Here is a 19,868-nt window from a genome sequence, read left to right on the forward strand (position 1 = left end):
GGCTGGCATGTGGACACGCTGAGGTGGCTCTTCCTCAGGTAGAAAATGGACTCTCAATGCTTCCCTTCATCCTCTGCAAAAGAGAGTGGGCCACACTGCAGATGGCTGCAGAATTATCTCAAGTTGCCATGAGTGGCCCAAGTCAAGAGAGGAGTGGTCATGGGCAGGAAGAGGCAACTGGTGGCTGGGTGTGGGGAAGGGTTTTGTAGGCCTCTGAATTCCTGCGTGTTACTCTTGGTGGTTAGCTTCCTCCTCAGCCACCCACAGCCACAGCCATAGTGAGTGCTGTTTTGATGCTGGGCTGGCAGCCGGCTCCAGAACAGGAGAGGACTGGACCGCGACCTGAGGTTTGGGCTCCAGACCTTGTCATGGAGCTCGGTGTGGGCATCTCTGAGCCCTGATTTCTCGGGACATCTGAGCTGTGGCGTGGGCCTTAGTACTGAGCTACAGGAAATGACAGCATCTTGCCGGTGTCCCTGCTCAGTGGGGATATGTACTACAGACTTGCTGAGACAAACACCATCCAAAGCAAGAATACTTTTATTCCCATCAGTGCTGCTGATAGGGCCTGACCCTTTACAGTGAACAGTAGGGAAAGATAAGGGGGTGGGGCCAGAGGAGGTTCCATAGTTTTATAACCTCATCACCCCGCCCTGCACCATCTCCACCTGCCTTAGTCAGTGCCCACTTCCCCAGCTCAGCAGAGGCTGGCCCTCTGGAGGGCTCCCTAGGTAGGGCAGGAGGTGTAAGCAGGAGGCTGGGCCAGTACAGCAGACAGAGGGGTCACGGCTTGCTGTATCATGATGACTGGTCCTCAGTGGTCAGTGTCCTGCTGAGGTCTCATGGGGGTCCCTGCTGGCTCCGCCTCTCCTCTAGAGCTCGGCACACCCACATGGACACCACAGTGGAGTTTCCATCATTGAACTGCACGATGAATGGGTGACCCTGTGGGGAGAAGCAGTCGGTGTGACAGTGGTCCTCAGGTCAGGGGCCTGGAGCTGAGGGTGGGGCTCAGTCGGCAGAGCACTTACCTAGCTTATGCAAAGACCTGGGTTTGATCCTCAGCACCTTATAAGCCAGGTGTGCTGGTGTGTGAATGGCTGTGATCCCAGAACTCAAGATTATAGACAGCTAGCCTAAGCTACTTAAGATCTTGTTATAAAAAGACAGACAGACAGATGCAGACAGACGCTGGGCAGTGGTAGAGAATGCCTTTAATCCGAGAGGCAGAGGCAGACAGATCTCTGGGAGTTCAAGGACAGACAGGGCAGTCAGGGTTACACACAAGAGAAGCCCTGTTTCACAAAAACCAAAACCAAACCAACCAACAGACAAAACCCAACCCAGCAAAACAAAACAAAACAAACAACAACAGCAACAACAGACAGACAAACAAAACAATAGCTAGGCAGCTCAGTTTGTATTCCAAGATGTGCTTTAGCCTGAACCTGATTTCTTTTTTCCAGTAACCATACATGGTAAGAAGGCAGGCTAGGGTATTTGTGATGTTTCAGCAGGTAACAGTGCTTGAAGACAGGCGGGAGGACCTGCGTTTGATCTCTGGGACACATGTGGTATTAGTAGAGAACTGACTCTGGAAAGTTGTCCTCTGATCTACACACACACACACATACAACACACGCACTGGTACATACACATATACCACACTACATATAACATACCAGACATACCACACCACACCTCCCCACACACCCACACCATCACCACCACCACACACAAACTTGTGCTAAAAGAAAGGCAGGCTCAGTCCCATTTCCCAGCCTAGGTAGCTGAGGTTCTCTGCTCAGTTTCGAGCCATAGCTACTGGGCTAAGGCCTGGCCCCTGGGTGGCCAGGTTTCCGGCTCAGTTGCTGCCCAGAGAGCAAAGGATCATCTTGTCAGAGGTGTTGTCAGTCCCTGTTAGTTTCCTCCTTTGTCTCCTGCTCCCCTGTAAGTGAATCAGTCTGCATATGAAGGACAGACACCGGGTGGGCTCTAGGAGGAGGCAGCTGTCAAGAGGAGGGCCTAGGGCTGAGGCAGTTCAGGGACTTCAGAGGGGCCAGTTTTGTTTCCACATAATTCATCTCCAGTTCTAACCTACTTAAGCCCACAGCCAGGCCAGGTTATATTTATCCAGCAGCCTCCCCTCTGTTCTGAAGCACTAAGATCATCATTCCCGATCTGAGGGTGTCTGGGAGCTTCCAGGGAAGGCCAGAAGCAATCAGGGACAAGCCACAGAGCTGTCAGGGCATCAGCAGGGAAGGAGGCTAGAAAGCATTGTTCCACTCACCAAGACTTTCAGCAGAAACTTTGTAGCCTCCATGAAAATCAGGCTCTGGAGAGTCACAGAAACTGAGCAAGGGGGTGGGGAGATGGACAACCCCTGATGTCCACCCCAGCTCCTGCTTCTTTTCCTCTCCATCTGCCTTCTTTCCTGTTCCCCACTCCTGTTTTTCTGAGCCTCTCTCAGACTCTCTGTCCCTGCTGGTTCACAGGGCTTTGAGCTACTTTGCTGGTATACCTGGCTATGATCTGTGGCTCTGACGAATAGTCAGGCCCCGGGAATATGTTCTAGACATCCCAGTGGCCAGCATTAGCCTCACCACATGGCCATGGCTAAGAGAGGCGTGGATCTACTGTGTTCTGACCCCAGCACTTACCAGGCTCTGTGAGGACCAGGTGGAGCTTGGGGGTGGGAAGGGAGGAACACTACCCTGCCTCTCCAGCCTGGGGACCCAGGCCTACATTTAAAGCCAGCTGGGTACCTATTGTTCCTCACTGCAATCTGTTGGGGTTCCAGACATGAGTGTAGGACCCCAACAAAGGGCTGCAGAAGCCAGGCTGCTGGGGGGCTCCGTGTGGCACAGGTCTGGGTGGGAGTTGAACAAGAGGCACTCCATTTTGGCTTCCATATGCTTCCGGCTTGTACTAGCCCAGCCCTCTGCCTGCTTTCACATGGCTGCCTAGATAGATAGTCCTCTTCTTGAATTCCTGTGCATGTTTTTTCCAGATTTGGGAGAGTGACCCTGTGGCCTTCTGAAGAACAAAGACATAAGCTGTGCTCTGGAGGACGGGCCCCTCCCCCAGCCCAGAGTACCACAGTGTCACTTTCACAGAATGCTGGGTGACTTTGGGGCCATATGCTCCATCACGGTTATCATCTGTCTGAGAACAGGCAGAGTGGAACTGAGGAGGGGAGTGGAGGCATCCTGCTCAGTCCAGGAAGGGCTGACGGCTGCACAGTGGACAGCACTGCCTAGTGCCCTGGGATAGTTGGGAAGTGGATGGATCACCAGGTTGCTGACCTCCAGGTTCTGTGGAGGCGTGCCTTTCCTGACCCGTGCCTGGGGGCTGACTCCATCTCTTGTGTACCCCTGATGAGGTAACTTAGATCACCACACAAAAAAGAGAGGTTTTGTCCCCAGTCTTCATTGCCTGCTTTTGGGCAGGTATCTGAGAGGCAGATAAGGGAGTGAACTGCAGGAGACATGCACAAAGCGTTCCAGCAGCCCTGTCTGCAGAGCTTGGCAGAAGCTGGGCAGCTTCTTGCTGGCTTCCTCAACAGGCAGTGGGAACTCTCATTTCCTGTGAGAGATCACAAGGCCAAATGCAACAACTAAATTGGCAGAGGCTTCAGTCTTCCACAACACATACTTGGCACAGTGGATAAAGGTGTAATGAAGGCAAAAGATCAGGGCTGTGTCCAAAAGTGAGTCAGTGGAGTGAGCATCATCTGCCACAGACACCCTCCAAAGAGGAAGATGAGGAAGAGAGAGAGAGAGGAGGAGAAAGGGGAGGGGGAGGGGGAGGAGGAGGAGGAGGAAGAAGAGAGGAGATGAGGAGGGGAGAGGGGGAGGGGAGGAGGAAGAGGAGGAGGAGGAAGCACTGGCAACAACTGCTCTGTCAGGAGGAAGAGCCATGCCATCCCCTGCATCCCCTCCCCTTCTCTCCCCTCCCCAGCCTGCTCCTGGTCTCTGATGTTCCAGCTTTTAGGTGATGGCTCTGTTTCTTGCTCGAATATCTACTGCAGTAAGATGCTTTCCTGCAGGAGAGAGAGCAGGCCCTGATGAGCCTTCTTTAAAAGGCACAGGTGTGGCTGTTGTGTGGCAAGACTGGGGCTCCAAGCCTGGCTACCATGATGGGTGCTGCCTGAGACCCAGCAGCTGCTCTCCAAGTCCAGTGCTCAGTGATAGCCTCCCTGTCTGCCATTAGTTGGGATCTGAGTTTCATGTCATTTAAGAGTTTGCCCTTTGTGGTCCCCACCTTTTTTCTGTGTAAAGTTGCTAAGGAACACCACACATTTGAACTGAACTTGTATCTGGGCTGCAGGGCCTGGTACGATGTCTGATTCACAACAGGACTCCGCACAGTGCTTGTGGTATGGGAAAGAGATGCATGTGTGTGTGCAACCTAAATGTCCATCCCTACCCACCAAGCCTCTGTGTACAGGCACTGGCTGTTCTGCATCCGTACACAGCCAACTTGAACTTTCCTATACCAAGGCTTCAGAAACTCTGGACCGGGGCAAGGAGAGAGAGCAAGGGTGGTTTAAGAGCAGGACATCCTTTCTCCATGCTGCCTGCCTGTTTGCTGCTGCTCCTTGAGGTGGGCACAGCCAGTTTTGTCCTATTTGTTTAGAGAGTATTGTACGTGCACAGGCACACTGACTCAGTGTGGGTAAGAGCTCACTCATGTCCTCCTCACTGAGACTTGTGTGCCAGGCAGTGGCAATCAATGACACTGTGCATTATAAACATCATTCCCATCTTACACAAGATTAAGGACACAGAGCTGAACCTTTCTGTCCACTGACTCCAGTGCCCAACCCCAGGATCACACAACTTTCTTGTTGATCTGGAATGGGGTGGAAGGCATGGCACCTGCCTGCAGGAAAGGCTGGCCTCAAAGCGTGGAGGACAGATGCCATCTGCCGGCTGAGGTCAGCCTCTCTGGATCTCAGAGTGACTGGGCCCAGAGCTGGAGGCCGGGGCAGAAGAACCATCAGAAACTGGCTGGTAGCAGCAGCAGCAGCAGCAGCAGCAGCAGCCCCCAGCACTCTCTCAGTGGAGCCTGTCTGTCCTGTCCTTTCTAGGGCTCCTTCTGGTACCCTTGCTGTGGCATACTATGCTACAGGTACAAAGTACCCTTGTCACAAAGTACCCCAGCACCCCTGGCTGGCTCCATCTCCCTAAAGCCTGTGCTTAGGTTGGGGTGGATCCAGGCCTCACCCACCCCTTCCCCACCAGCCACACTAGGTGGGCGGGGACATCTTAGCTCCTGTGTACACAGGCAAGGCTGGCCTAGGCCTCTTATTCATAGCCCAAATTAGCAGAGTACAACAAGCTTTGGAAGCCTGCTGGATGGGGCCACGCAGGGCCCAGACAGGTGCCTGTAAGGGTGGTCGGAGTGTCTGGAAAGGGTCTGTGAGGTTTGTTGGGGGGTTACAGGCATCTTCCTGAAGGATCCCACCTCCCCTCTCAGTCTGAGTCAGGGCTGTTAGGATCTACATGAACTCAGACCCATGAGGAGCGAGGCGTTCCATCACAGTCCTGTTAAGGGATACTTTAGTCTGTATGTTAAAAACCTTATACCGTGTGCTCAGCTGTGCTCAATCCACAGGACCACCATGAAGACCTTGTGTTATGATGATTTTTGCAGGTCTTAGGGGCAAAGCTGGTGAACCTGTTCCATCTGTTGCAACTGCTACTGACTTCAGACCTGTGTGGCCGTGTGGTGCACTGGCAATCTGAAAACACACAGGGCTGTGGTGTCCTACTCTGACTGGACGTGAATATAAAATCCTGGTAGTATACCATGAGCCTAGGCACATGGCGGCCAGCTGACACATGGGGCGGGGACTGTCTGAGAGCATGGCCATAAAGCTCTGTGAAGCACATCTGTACTCTATGTTCATCACAAGAACTTTATGTAAACACTTGGTGCATACTGTCAGTGGCTAGGTCTTACAATAAAACTTTTCTGCTATTCCTTTAAACATTTTAAAGTGAATTTGATTTCAATTTCATATGTGTATGTATGTCTACGTGTGGGTATGTATACATCATGTGTGCAGTGCCTGTGGAGGCCAGGAGAGGGCGTCTGACCCAGTGGAGGTGGAGTTACAGGTGGTTGTGAGCTGCCTATGTTAGGACCAGGTCTGTAAGCACAGGCTTATAATCCCAGCTTTTTGGGAGAATGAAGCAGGGAGATCACAAGCTCAAAGCATGTCTGGGTTACAGAGTGAGTATATGGCCAGCCTGGTTAACTTAGTGAGGTTACTGCCAGGCATGAAAGTGGGAGAAAGCGAAGATGAAGGAGAGGGAGGGAGCGAGACAGACAGACACATGGAGAGAGCTATTCCATGGGTATGACCGAGAGGCAAGGATGGGTGTGTGAGCGGAGGGTGGAAGTGATGGACAAGGTCCCCACACGCCTTCCTTACATCCATCCTGAGATGTAATACTGATGAACACATTTCCCAGAGCTGGCCACACATGGGTTCCCAGCCCTACAACCACACTCTGAACTTTCCAAAGCCACAGTCTTGTCTTATTTCTAGAAGTGTCCCATTAAGCAGGCTGCTATCTGCTTAGATCTCACCTTGCTAACAGCCTTTCTAGTTTAGAAGAAGAAGCAAACTGTAAACAGGTCACAAGGCTGAAACAAAAGCAGACAACATTTGGTTGTCCTTTTACTGTCTGTCACTATGGTCCCACAGGGCTTTTGAGGATTCACACTGGGCTGTGTGTGTGTGTGTCTCCTTCAGACTATTACATCAGCATGCCATGGGTTCCCAGGCAGCTCACAGCTACCTGGACCTCCAGCTCCAGGGACAGCCAATTCCTCTGGCCCTTGTGGGCCCTGCACTCAGGTGTACATGCCAGCATACCTCCAACGAACATAATTAACAATAAGAAAGCTAAACCTTTAAAAAAAGAGCAAGAAAGGCTCAAGTCATCAGACCTTGCATGTAATACAAAGGATTAAATGCAATCAGTTTCTGGGTGTGGTGGTGCGCGCCTTTAATCACAGTATTGGGGAGGCAGAGACGGTTGGATCTCTATGAGTTTGAGGCCAGCTTATTCTACATGGTAAGTTCCAGGCTATCCAGGGTTACATAATAATATCCTGTCATAAAGAAAGAAAAGAAAATGATCAGTTATATTTTCCATTCAAAACTATATACTTGTGCTCCCTTCTCCACAAAAAGTCTGTCCACAAAAGAGGAGGAGGAAGAAGATGAAGAGGAGAAGGAAGAGGAGGGAGGAGGAGGAGGAAGAGCAGCAGCAGCAGAGCAGCAGAGCAGCAGCAGCAGCAGCAGCAGCAGCAGCAGCAGCAGCAGCAGCAAACTGGTAGAAAGTTAGGATCATTTTATGGCTCAGCAGCAAATAAAAACCATCAACAGAACCCACTGTTAGCCTTGAGCAGTACTTTCTAAACTACAATGCAGGAATTTGTAATCCTTAGCTATTCTGTTATTGATTTGCTGTGCTCGGCAAGGTAGCACTGAAGGAAATGAAATAGACAGAAGCCTGAGATGGACTTTGTGTGGCTGTGAGTGGGTGAACTATGTGTTCCGAGGTGGTGTGGCTGGTTATGTTCAGGATGAATGATGGAGGGGGTCACACTTTGCTTGGTTACAAGTCACCTTCAGTGAGCCTGCCTCACTGTTGAGGAAGGCAGATGGGTGACTTGGTTATAAGTGTCGTGTTTTGCTTTTCCAGGAGACTTGGATTCGGCCAAGGTCCCTGTGAAGGTGCTGGGGTGGGGGAGGGTGCACTGGCTGGAGCTGAGCCAGGGCTTCAGAGCCCTGCAACTTTCTCTGTGGTGCACTCATTCTCTCTCTCATTTTAGACAGGGCCTCACTTAGCCCAGCTCGTCTGTACTTTCTACATAGCCAAAGACAACCCTGACTTCGTGCAGCTCCTGTCTCCTGTTCCCCTGTGCTGGGCTGACAGGCATGGACCACTGTGCTCTGGAGCTTTATTGTGCTGGGGACGGAACTCAGGGCTCACACGTGTGGGCAGGTCTTCTGCCCACTGAGCTACACCCCTAACCCTTGTAGCACGTGGTTATTTGGTGCTCTCAGAAAATGACATCATCAAGATATAAGATACAATTTGCTAAATGCATGAAACTCAAGAAGAATGAAGACCAAAGTGTGGACACTGTGCCCCTTCTTAGAATTGGGAACAAAACACCCAGGGAAGGAGTTACAGAGACAAAGTTCGTAGCTGTGATGAAAGGATGGACCATTTAGAGACTGCTGTATCCAGGGATCCATCCCATAATCAGCTTCTAAACGCTGACACCATTGCATACAGTAGCAAGATTTTGCTGAAAGGACCCAAATATAGCTGTCTCTTGTGAGACGATGCCGGGGCCTAGCAAACACAGGAGTGGATGTTCACAGTCAGCTATTGGATGTATCACAGGGCTCCCAATGGAGAAGCTAGAGAAAGTACCCAAGGAGCTAAAGGGATCTGCAACCCTATTGTTGGAACAACATGATGTACTAACCAGAACCCCGGAGCTCTTGTCTCTAGCTGCATATGTATCGAAAGATGGCCTAGTCAGCCATCAATGGAAAGAGAGGCCCATTGGACTTGCAAACTTTATATGCCCCAATATAGGGGAATGCCAGGGCCAAAAGAATGGGAATGGGTGGGTAGGGAAGTGGGGGGCGCTATGGGGGACTTTTGGGATAGCATTGGAAATGTAATTGAGGAAAATATGTAATAAAAATATTAAAAATTAAAACAAACAAACAAACAAACAAAAACAAAAACAAAACAAAACAAAAAAAAAAGAAAATGACATCATGACAACAATTTGACATCCACCCTCATTTATAACTTAAGAGCAAAGGATCATATTGTTTTTCACAATGTATATAAAATATTATTTATTGTTTATTTTCTACGTAGTGGGACTGCTTGCTTCCAGGTCTATAGGTACTTTGCAATCTATGAGCACTATAATGTCACACTCCTATCTTAGATTATGGGTCTGAAAGTTAAACTAAAATGTGAACATGTGACTTTGGTCTGTCCCTCAAGGCTATTAGCCCAATGATCTTGGCTTGAAAACTTACTTTTATTTTTGGAATGTGTGTGTGTGTGTGTGTGAGAGAGAGAGAGAGAGAGAGAGAGAGAGAGAGAGACAGAGAGACAGAGAGAGACAGAGAGACACAGAGACAGAGAGACAGACAGACAGAGCACGTGTGCAGAGGCCACAAGTTGCCGTCTATTGCTTTTCTTCTTATTTTTGGGCCAGGGTCTCTCACAGCAGTGAGAAAGGCTAGAAGGCTGCCAGGGAGCCCAAGGATCTGTTGTCTTTGTTTCCCCAGTGCCGGGATTACTGAGGCACAGGCCGTGATCCCCACTTTCTATGTGGGTGCTGGGATCTGAACTCAGGTCTTCAAGCTCCCATCACAGAACTTTCTCTACTGTGCCACATCTGTAGACCCTGAAGGCTTAATTTTAATAAGTGCAGCCCCTCTGTCTTCAATCTCAAGCTCTCTCTGTCTCTGTCTCTCTGTCTCTGTCTCTGTCTCTCATAAACACACACACACACACACAAATGGTTAAATACAAAAGGATGAAGGAAAGGAAAGGCAGTTCAGAGGGGAGACTGGGACCAGCACTAAGAAGCAGCACCCACTGGCAAAACTACATAATGAGAATGAAACTGAAACACTGGTTGGGGGTCAACCACGTGGCTGCACGGCCCTACACAGGGTAACAAAGGAGAAGCCAAGGAGGCTCACTGACAAGGATCTAGCCAAGGGGTTAAAGAATAAAAAATGGACGAGTCTGGAAGTCCAGCTGTGTAGACTCTATTTAAAAGGAAATGAGTGTATGATACATTTAAAATCTGACATGAAGTTTTTTTTACTCTTTTCTCTGTTTTTCTTCCTTCTTTCTTCCCTTTTCTTCCCTCCCTCCTTCCCTCCCTCTTAGCTGGGTGCCTTCCTGGGGGACGAACACCTCATTCGCCAGTGACACTGATGGAAAGCCACTCTGCCACCTGAGTGTTAGAACACCAATCTTAAGCACTGCAAAAGACATCACTTCCTCTAGGCCTCTCTGGAACATTCTCTAGAAAGAAATGTGTGATGTCACAGGCCACCCTATAATTTCAGTAGAGACCTATGGGCACTTAGGGCACAAGTTGTTCTTGGCTTCCTTCCTCTGACGAGTTTGGTCACTCCTAAGATTTATGCTCAAGGTGGAGGGAAAAAGAAAGAAACATTTCTCAGAGTAGATTTATAGCCTCATCTTGCTTTTTAATAACATTAGAGATGACACCCAATGACATAATCTTGGAACAACTGCAGAAGAGCTCAGAAACTCAGTGGGAAGTTTTATATTTTGGCTTCAGAGCGTTCTGTGGTGGCAAGGTCAGGTGGAGAGGGCCGGGGAAATGAGCCAGAGCGGCTCTGGAGGGTGAGTGTCAGCTGGTTTAATTTTCTGTGTCAACTCTGAAAATTAGATAAACAATGACAAACCAGGCTTTTTAAATGAACTTGTCACTTCTGGTTTTCTTGATACAGGGTAACATTTTTCAAGTCCTGGTAGCCCCAAAGACAGATTTAACCCCTAAGAGGTTTACCTAAGTAAAGGTTTGAAAGACCCTGCATCTAAAAACAAAAGGTTTGTACTCCCTAAAAGAAAGCCAAATTATCTTAGAAATCTAGATATTCTCCTCCCCAACAGTCAAGGGGACTTTGCTAGCCAGGTGTAGGTGGCTTTGTGGGAGGGGTGGCGAGTCTCTGTCCCCTCCGCATTACGTCATCTTGTTCCCCAGATTGTCAGCCCTTCAGCCCAGCTCCTCTGTCTTAACCTGCTTTCCCTATCTTAGGCCTTTACACAGACATCCCCACAGGTCCCCACCTCCGCTGCCCTAACAGGTGAGCACTACCCCACCTCGCAGCCCCTCTGCTTGCTGCGCTGCTGTCTAGAAGAGGTGGGCAATCCACACCGCTGTCTACATTGCAGTCACAGCATGCTCCCTGTGGCCAGGGGCAAGATCAAAGGCCTTGTCACAACTATTTTTATTAGTCATTCATTCATTCATTCATTCATTCATTCTTGTGAGCATAAGTACTCTACTCATGCTACATCATGTATGTGAACAGCAGAGGTCAACTTGCAAGAGTCAGCTTTCTTTGTCTCCCATGTGTGTCCCAGAGACTGAACTCAGGTTGTCAGGCTCCGAGTAAAGTGCTCTTACTCAGGTCATCTTGGAGTCCCAGATGAGGAGCCCTCTCTGCCTCCATTGCCTTTGCTCTTGAGGTAGCTATTCGGTGATGACATGGCCTGCACATGCTCTGTAGAGCCTGTTTGCGGGCAGTGGCATCTGGACAGGCGCTCATTCTCACGGCTACCCAGGAAGTCGCTGAGAGCACGCTGTTATTCTGTTCCATTTGTGAGAAACCTAGACTCAGGCGTGTTAAGTGATTTGGCCAAGGTGGGAGTGGGATTTGCAGTGGAGAGGCTCCAGACCTGGGCCTTTTGTTCTAACACAGCGAATGCAGCAGCATGTAACTTAAAGCAGGTCAAAGGCCCATGTGATCTCCCAGGTCCCCATCAGAAAGTAATGACGGCGTATGCCTGTGACTTCAGCACTTAGAGGTAGTAGGGAAGACTGAGTTTGAGGCCAGCCTGGGATGCATAAGGAGCCCCTGAGTCACATAACTAAAACAGACAAAGACAGACAAACAGAAACAGACAAAAAAAAAAAAAAAACAAACAGAATAAATAAAAGCTAACTTTTTTACAGGCAGAGCTCCTGCACTTTGATGTGGTGATGGCAGTGCTCCAGGATCAAATCTCACCACATCCCACAGCCTGCAGAAAGAAGTTCCCTAGAGACTGTGTCAATGGAGGGACAGTAAGGCTGTCTCACACACATGCACATGCACACGCACACACCGATTTTGCCTCATCCTTGATTCTGAGGCCATTTTGTTTACTGGAGGTAAATCTCTAAAAAGCACAAGCTTGGAAATAATTTCTGATGGCAGCCAAATGATCCAGTTTTAACCTGACTTGCTGACCTGGCTCTGCTCTCCAGGTATGAAGCCCATCTCCACTTGGACTGCAGCCCTGCCCCGGAGCCTCAACCCCGAAGAACCAACTTGTCCTCCGTGTAAAACAAGGCCAGCTGACTTCTCCTGGGCTCAGTGGCCCATGTAAAAAAAAGTGCAAGATAGAAACAGGGAATCCAACTGTTGCACTCACCGACAGCTTACAGACAAGACGGCAGTGCCCTCAGACAGCATTTCAAATACAGTTTATTAGTGTGTGATATGGAAAGGGTATTTTTATTGCATGATATAATGCAATGGGACCTTGGGCGCTCTGTGGAAAGACCTCACACTCAGAAGTGTAATGAACCCATAGTCCCAAAAACATTATACTGTACATTAACCTATCATTAATGGCACATTAGGGCTAGGGGCATTGCACGCTTGCTGGTCAGGGCCCCATCAGGACAGTGTTGAGAAAACCACACAGTCTTCCCAGGCTTAAAACAAATAGAGAAAATAAATATTCCTGATGTCTACAGGCAGCTTTAAAGCAAGTTCAGCCCCTGCTCTGCCTTGCAATTTCAAAGGCTACTTTTTGACAAAAGGAAGTTAGACATTGAACAAAGAGGCAGAGGGCTGTGTGGCTGTGTACCCCAGCCAGTAGCTACGCAGCCTCAGTGCTGCTCAGCAAGGTGTATGACAGAGGAACCCTCTGGTAGTATGAAAACTGCCTAAAAGGGACACAGACTTACAGGGGTGGGAAGGTGCCTTCGCAGCTGTGTATCCGTTTCTCATTTCTCAGTCTGGGATGCCAAGGAATTCAAGTGTGAAAGAAAGTAACAGAGCCCAGCAAAGAAGTGGCAAATGATGTAAAAAACAAACAAACAAACAAACAAACAAAAAAACAACAACAAAAATCTGGCCAAACACTCCAAAAAAAAAAAAAAACAAACAAACCCACAACTCATTTATTCTCATACTTAATAAAAGAAATGCCAATCAAACAACAGACATATTTATCACTGATCAGATGGCAAAGATTAAAGGCTGATAATTTATATCAAATGGGATAGGAAAACTGGCTTCACACATCCAGGCTTAAAAATGTACATAAAGTCATTGTCTTAAAAAATTAAATGTGTGTATGTATATAAGCATGTATGTATGAATATGTGTATGTGCCATGGCATGGGTGTTGAGCTCAGAGGACAACCTGCTGGGGCTGGTTCTCTTTTGATACCATGTGGGTACCGGGAACTGAACTCAGGTTGTCTGGCCTGACAACAGTCACTTGTACCCACTGAGTCACCTTGCCAGTCATGGTCTTATAGCAAAAAATACAGAAATAGCTAACATGTTCCGAGACAGAGTTCTGGTTAACTAAACATAGCATATCCACCTTATGGAATGCTGAGTGTACATGAAGCCCGAGGAGGAGGAGACTGGCTTCTCAGTGTACTAGGTGAAGGGTTAGCCACAACTTACCAGACAGCTTGGGAATTGCACCAGGGAACCTAGAGCTTTCTCTTTCTTCCTGACCATGGCAAAGCTTTCACAAGACATCAAAGGTGAGCTGATCACAAGGATTCTTTACACAGCTCCTTCTGGGTGGCCCTCCTATTGACTGTCCTTCCACAGAGACCCAACATTTATAACATAGAGGAATTCTTCCTGACGCACGAAGCTTCCTCGGCATTTCCTGGATCACTGGGCAAGTGACAGAGGGCGGAGAACATGGAAACTGGGCAAGGTTGGGCTCTCTGACTTTGCCTGAAGTGCAATCCGATTTCTTTCTGGAAACACCTACCGCCTTAACATGAACAAGGAGAAGACCTAGGAACCCAGGACTACACACCATATAGAGTGTTTAGGGTGCCCAGGACAACGTTAGGCGGGACAGTGTTGCTGGAGCCCCTGCTATGCTGCGGATTTAAGTGGTCTCCTCATCCCTCCATCTTCTCATCTTCCTGATATCTTTGGGCAAGAGACTTGGCGGCAACAATCTGAGATGCTGGTTTTGTTTGTCCTAGGGTCTGCCAGCACACACGGTAATTAAAATGTTGATTAGTAAACAGTTGCAACATATGACAGACAGTGCGGCTAAAGCCTACAGTTAGGTCAATAAGTGATTTAGACTTGCCATTTAAAAAAAATCTCATTTAAATTTTGCATACATTAATCACTACCATACTTCAAGGTTCTGATATCCACCTGACTACAATATTAAAATAAAACTTGCTGCCCCAGGGAAATCCTACTTATTCTTAATTGTTTCCAGGCTTTGATGGGCTTTTAATCTAAGATTAATTTATGCAATTTTAAATAACTCTTCTTATGATTAATAAGCTTGAAAATTAAAAGGAGTCTAAAGCAATTATAATGAGCATTTGGTCATAACCTCATTAGATGAGGGAGTGAAGGGTACAGCTTTGGAATTCTTACAAGACTACAATTTAAGGTTACTTTTAGAGAAGTCAGCCATAGTCCCTGCAATTGCAAAGGCAGGTTAGCAGGGGTCAGTGTTAAAATGATGGCCAGCAAGATTAGCATAGTAATGATGTTCTCTGACAGAGGGGAAGGACGCTGGGAAGAATGGGGAGACAAATGGCGAACAGCCAGGAGGCTCCCGCCTTCCAGTGTGGTCCTGGCTCTCGTGGTTAGAGACCTCTAAGGGGTTTTGGAAAGAGGTAGATGGTTAGGACAGTTTCTGCTTGATGATCCTCCACTCCAGCCAGCAGAGCTCAGCCCGACGTCCCTTTTGCTGGCCACCTACTGTCTGTCCAGCCACCCCTCTGCTGAACAACCAACGGGCATCCTGCTTCACTGCTCCACTCTGGAAGGGTCCTCCCAGGTTGGGTCGGTGCAGCCCAGCTCATGTTGCCCACTACGTTTGCAAGATCGTCTTTATTTTGGCCAAGGTGGGGCCCTCACCAGCCTGTGTCTTTTCTCTTCATGGACTGTCTCCTCTCACCTCTCTAACAGCAGTGTTAGGTAACTGCGATTAGGTGGCTACTGCTTACTGAGCACTTACTTAATGTCAGGCTATTGCTGAGCAAGTAACAGCCGGGCAGTGGTGGCGCACGCCTTTAATCCCAGCACTTGGGAGGCAGAGGCAGGTGGATTTCTGAGTTCGAGGACAGCCAGGAGAAACCCTGTCTTGAAAAACAAAACAAAACAAAAAACCAAAACCAACCAAACAAAAAATCTCATCTAAAAATGACACTTTGGCCAGAGAAATTGCTCAGTTGGCAAAGTGCTTCCCTCACAAGTGTGCGGACAAGCATTGCATCCCCAGGACGGAACTGGATGTGTGGTACGTGCTTGTGACCCCAACGCTGGCAAGGCCGGGTACAGGAAGATGGATCCCTGAGGTGTGGAGCCCCAGGCTAGTGAGATATTCTGTCTCAAAAGAAAGACAAACAAAATCCAAGTGTCTTTTTTAGGGTTATCATTGTTGTGATGAAACACCATGATGAAAGCAGCTTGGGGAAGAAAGGGTTTATTTGGCTTTCACTTCCACACCACTGTTCATCACTGAAGGAACTCAGAACAGGAACTCAAGCAGGGCAGGAACCTGGAGACAGGAGGATGCAGAGGCCATGGAGGAACACTGCTTATTGGCTTGATTCCAAAGTTTGTTCATATCTGCTTTCTTACAGAAGCCAAAAGCACTGGTCCAGGGATGGCTCTACCTACAATGGGCTGGGACCATCCCCATCAATCACTAATTAAGAAAATGCCCTACAGGCTTGCCCATAGCCTGATCTTATAGAGGCAGTTTCTCAACTGAGGCTTCCTCCTCTCTGACTCTAGCTTGTGTCAAGTTCACAGAACACTAAAACGAACACCAAAGCTGACAGCTCCTCAGAAATGAAACCCAGCATTGACGTCTGCTCTCCACATGCACTTGAGTGCGGGTTGGGGGGGGGGGAGAAAGAGAGAGAGAGAGAGAGAGAGAGAGAGAGAGAGAGTGCATGTGCGTGCGTGCACACATGCACATACAAACACACACACACACACACACACACACACTCACACTCAGTCATGCTTTGTAAAACTGAGGTAGGCAGGAAAGAAGAGCTCTCTCTCTGCTTGCTCCACCATGTTCTAATTTCTGAACTTGGTGGACTTTCCTCCCCGAGAGTCTGAGGTGGAGCTGAGCACCTCCCTGACCACCGTGGCTCCTCAGCCACACCACCTGACACCATACACCACTCAGGAAGGGAGTGCCTGGCTTGTCCCGTTTCTCCAAACATCACCAGTGGGTGTGCCTTAGCTGCTCCTGGGGGCACTGACAGCTCTGGCGTTCTTGCTGCACCACAGCAGCACTCACAAACACAGACACACACTTCACTGCTACTCTTGGTGGTGCCCTCCAAGCACAGGGCCATTACATCTCAATGCTGACTGGAGCAGACACCAGAGAGACCACCGAACCAGTGGTCATTAGCTGCGAACATCCCACACACTTGAACTTGTTCCAAGTCTAAGATGCTAAAAGTGGAGATGCCCAAGAATCTTGGATGTACGCATCATAACCCAAACAGGCTGCACGAGTGAGACCTACGCAAGTCACACGACGAGGAGCTCACAAGCGTGCATCCATAAACTCTAGCTCATGCTGGAACCTGTGACTTGGGCGTTACCATTTCCATTAACATTTATTATTTATCAGTAATTATTATTTTCAAGACAGGTTCTCATGTAACTCAGGCTAGCTGTGAGCTTGCTTCATAGCCTTGGTTGGATAACTCTACCCTCTTTGATCCTCCTGCCTCCGTTGTCTGAGTGCTGGGATTACAGGCTATACCACCACACCCGGCTTAGGCTGTGCTGGCAATCAAACCTAGAGCCTTGTGCTTGCTAGACAGATGCTCTACCAACTAAGTGACATTGGCAGCCCCGCCTCTCCCATTTTACAAGTAAAGGCATGAGCTAGCTAAACAGCTGGGGCTCCCCTAGTTTCCTAGAGGTGGTGCCTATACTGGGAACCCTGCTTTGGATGTCCAAACTGGCTCATTGGGGTGCTAGTCTCATGAACATGAGGGAGGGCACTCTCTTCTCTCTATTCTGAGTGGCCCCATTCTCTTGCTCACAAGCCTCTCAAAGCTCTTGCCACAGTTGGCATCGACAGGGTCTCATGTATCCCAAGCTGGTCAGGACCTCTCTGTGTTGTTGATGGTGACCCTGAATTCCAGATCCTTTCTGTATCTCTTCTAAGTGCTGGGATTACAGGTGTGCACCACCTTGTCCAGCCCTCCAGAGGGTTTTTGTTGTTGCACTCATCTATCCAACGGAGACTGCTAAGAGCTCTTTAGAGCCTTTACTGGGATTGCTGCAGAGGATACAGTGTCTGAACTCAGCACCCTGCCTTCTGATCTCTCACACAGCCATGCAACCCAAGTGGCTGGCTTGCAGCCACTGGTCCCACACTTCAGGACACAAGACCAGGAGCTACGTCCCACTGAAAGCTAACACAAAGCTTCCTCCACAGAGAAGCCTTGACACAGGGAAGTGTCATCTGCTTCAAGCAGTGCTCTTGGGCTTGATCCCTTTGCTTGGTGGCTGGGTTTAAGAAGCAACGCAGACACGGTGCTGTCCACCACCCAAACTCTGGACACATTAATCTGTAAATATACATAGTATGAGCTCAGTAAAGTTGGCTGGGTCATGGAAGCTTCCCTGAGGGAAACCAGGTGCCTGAAAGCTAATTATTTCTATAATGGTGCCTGGGACCCACAGCATGGGAAACTTGTGACCAGAGAACTAGTAGGCCAAACTCTACCCTCAGTTTTTGATATAGGTTGCCAAAACCAATGAACAATAAAACCTTAAAGTGTCCACAGCTGCCCTTTAGATGAGCACTTACTTAGCAGACCTGGTGTAAGCAGTTGGTTGGTGTTCCTGCCTCCCCCCTTGTTGTGCTGTCTGTACTAAGGTTCCGGTTTCAAGCAGGCTTTGGTTGAGCATGCACAGCCTTCTGCTCTTACTCAGGGCCCTGCAGATGAAAGGGGACAGGGCTGTGGCAGTGAGCGAGGCAAAGCGTGCCAGGGTTGCACGGCACTCGATTCAGTCTTCTTCATTTCTTTGTGGAATATTTATACTTTGCTGCTCTGGAACAGTCACTTGCCTGCAGTCCTCAAAACCATAGTAGTAACCCGATGCCTCCTACACAGGGGCGGGAGGCACAGCTCTGATGTAGGGCTTTGCTCAGTCCCGGACTCCGGGTATGTAGTGAACCTTTCTGAGCCTGCTTTATGCAACATCACAGTGGAGATAAGAGAGAGAGAGAGCCACAGTGTCCATCTGAAGGTAAAACGAGATGGGAGACGATAGCTCTTGTTCATAAACAGATATCACTGGCTTGGAATAATTTCTCTTTCAGATTTCATTTTATAAACCAGGATCTATGTGTCCCAGCTGCTACCTCAAACCCGTAGGCTCAAGATAGCCTTCCTTTCATCTCAGCCTCTTAAAGAGCTATGACTGAAATCCTATGCCAATAAATACATACATATTTTTTAATTCATCACACACATATAAATAAGAATTCTTCTGAATGCATCAGTCACATGTTCTGTGCAACCATTTCTTTTATGTCTGTCAGGTTGGTTCTGAGGAAACAAACTAAGGTAACAAGTTTGCCCAGTGTGGGTATCGGAGTATGGTACTCTCTCTTATGATCCAAGCTGAGTTTCACATTTGTGCATAAATAGTGATAAATGCACATAGAGACCCCCCTCACCTCCGTCCTGTGAGGCCTGGTCCATTGGCCACTCTGTTTACAAAGTCACCCCAGATGCCCAGAGCCAAAGGAAACCCTTTCTTCTCTCAGAACTCATTTTACCCATCAAATAAATTCCTATTATTTCAGCTCGGTAGGTAGACATTTGCTGACTGTTGGTCTCAGGCGAGGCTGGATGCTAAAGATACAAAGAGGGTGATAAATAGGACTTGATCTGTCCTCTAGGAACCACGATCTGCTCTGTGACCAGGTACAGTGGTGTGAAGGGTAACATGCTAGAGAAAGCTCCCTTCTTAACCGCAGCAGGCCTGGAAGACAGCAGGAGCTGAATCCTGGTGGCTCAGTAAGAAAGAGTTGCCCATGTGACTGGGGAGTGGGCTGTGGCATAGCACAGGACAGTGCTCCAGGCACCCAGAGACTGCCAGTGGCTGAGGCAAGGGAAGGGGAGACAGGAGGGCTGGGTACACCATCAGCTCCTTCGTGAGTGGCTGATTAATCTCTGCTGGGCTGCAAGCTGACCTGAGTCAGGACCCAGGGGCCACATGATGCCCCCCACCCCCAAGGCTGGGTGGGGCACTGTGTGCTCACTGAAATTTTCACTTTGCCTCTCCACAACCAAGAAAGCTCATGAAACAGCCCGCACCTGGGCACACGCAGGAGGCTATAATCTTGCTGGCCCTGACAGCCTGCCATGCCTGCCTCAAGTGCTTAACCCACTTTTCAGGAGCCCAGCTCAGGCTCTGGAGAAAGACCTTTCCAGCATCTGCCAGCTTCTGGGGTTGCCTGTCTGTCTTCTGAAAGCTGGAGGGAGATCATTCCAGAGGCAAGGCTGTGGCTTAAAAAAAAAATCATGTTTAATTTAAAAATTAGAAACTGGAGCAGGCTGTGAGCACAGGGGTTGATTGAAACAAAATTTAAATTCCTGTCAAGCCCATTTAAACACGGGGGCCCTTCATAGACAATTAGCTGCTCCCTGTGAGTGCCGAATAAACTCAGGCCTGGTCACTGTGAGAAGAGAGGCGCCTACTGTGAGGCACTGGAAAAAAAATTAACTAAAATCAGGCGGTATGAAATATTTAGCCTTCCAGT

At 48.7% G+C, this 19,868-nt stretch overlaps 1 protein-coding gene across 2 annotated transcripts in view; it reads right to left on the reverse strand.

Moving 5' to 3' along the window:
* Nucleotides 1–522: 522 nt before the first annotated feature.
* Nucleotides 523–19,868, reverse strand: part of Map2k5 (mitogen-activated protein kinase kinase 5) — a 214,873-nt gene continuing 195,527 nt past the window's right edge. For both annotated transcript variants that reach the window (XM_021172645.1, XM_029481666.2), the window contains one exon: nucleotides 523–945. In XM_021172645.1, coding sequence (XP_021028304.1) covers nucleotides 841–945 — 105 coding nt within the window. In that variant the 3' untranslated portion in view covers nucleotides 523–840. The remainder of the gene's footprint in view (nucleotides 946–19,868) is intronic.

Source organism: Mus caroli, unplaced genomic scaffold (assembly GCF_978045245.1).
Source record: "Mus caroli unplaced genomic scaffold, Mus_caroli_1 scaffold_11, whole genome shotgun sequence".
NCBI classification, from domain to species: domain Eukaryota; kingdom Metazoa; phylum Chordata; class Mammalia; order Rodentia; family Muridae; genus Mus; species Mus caroli.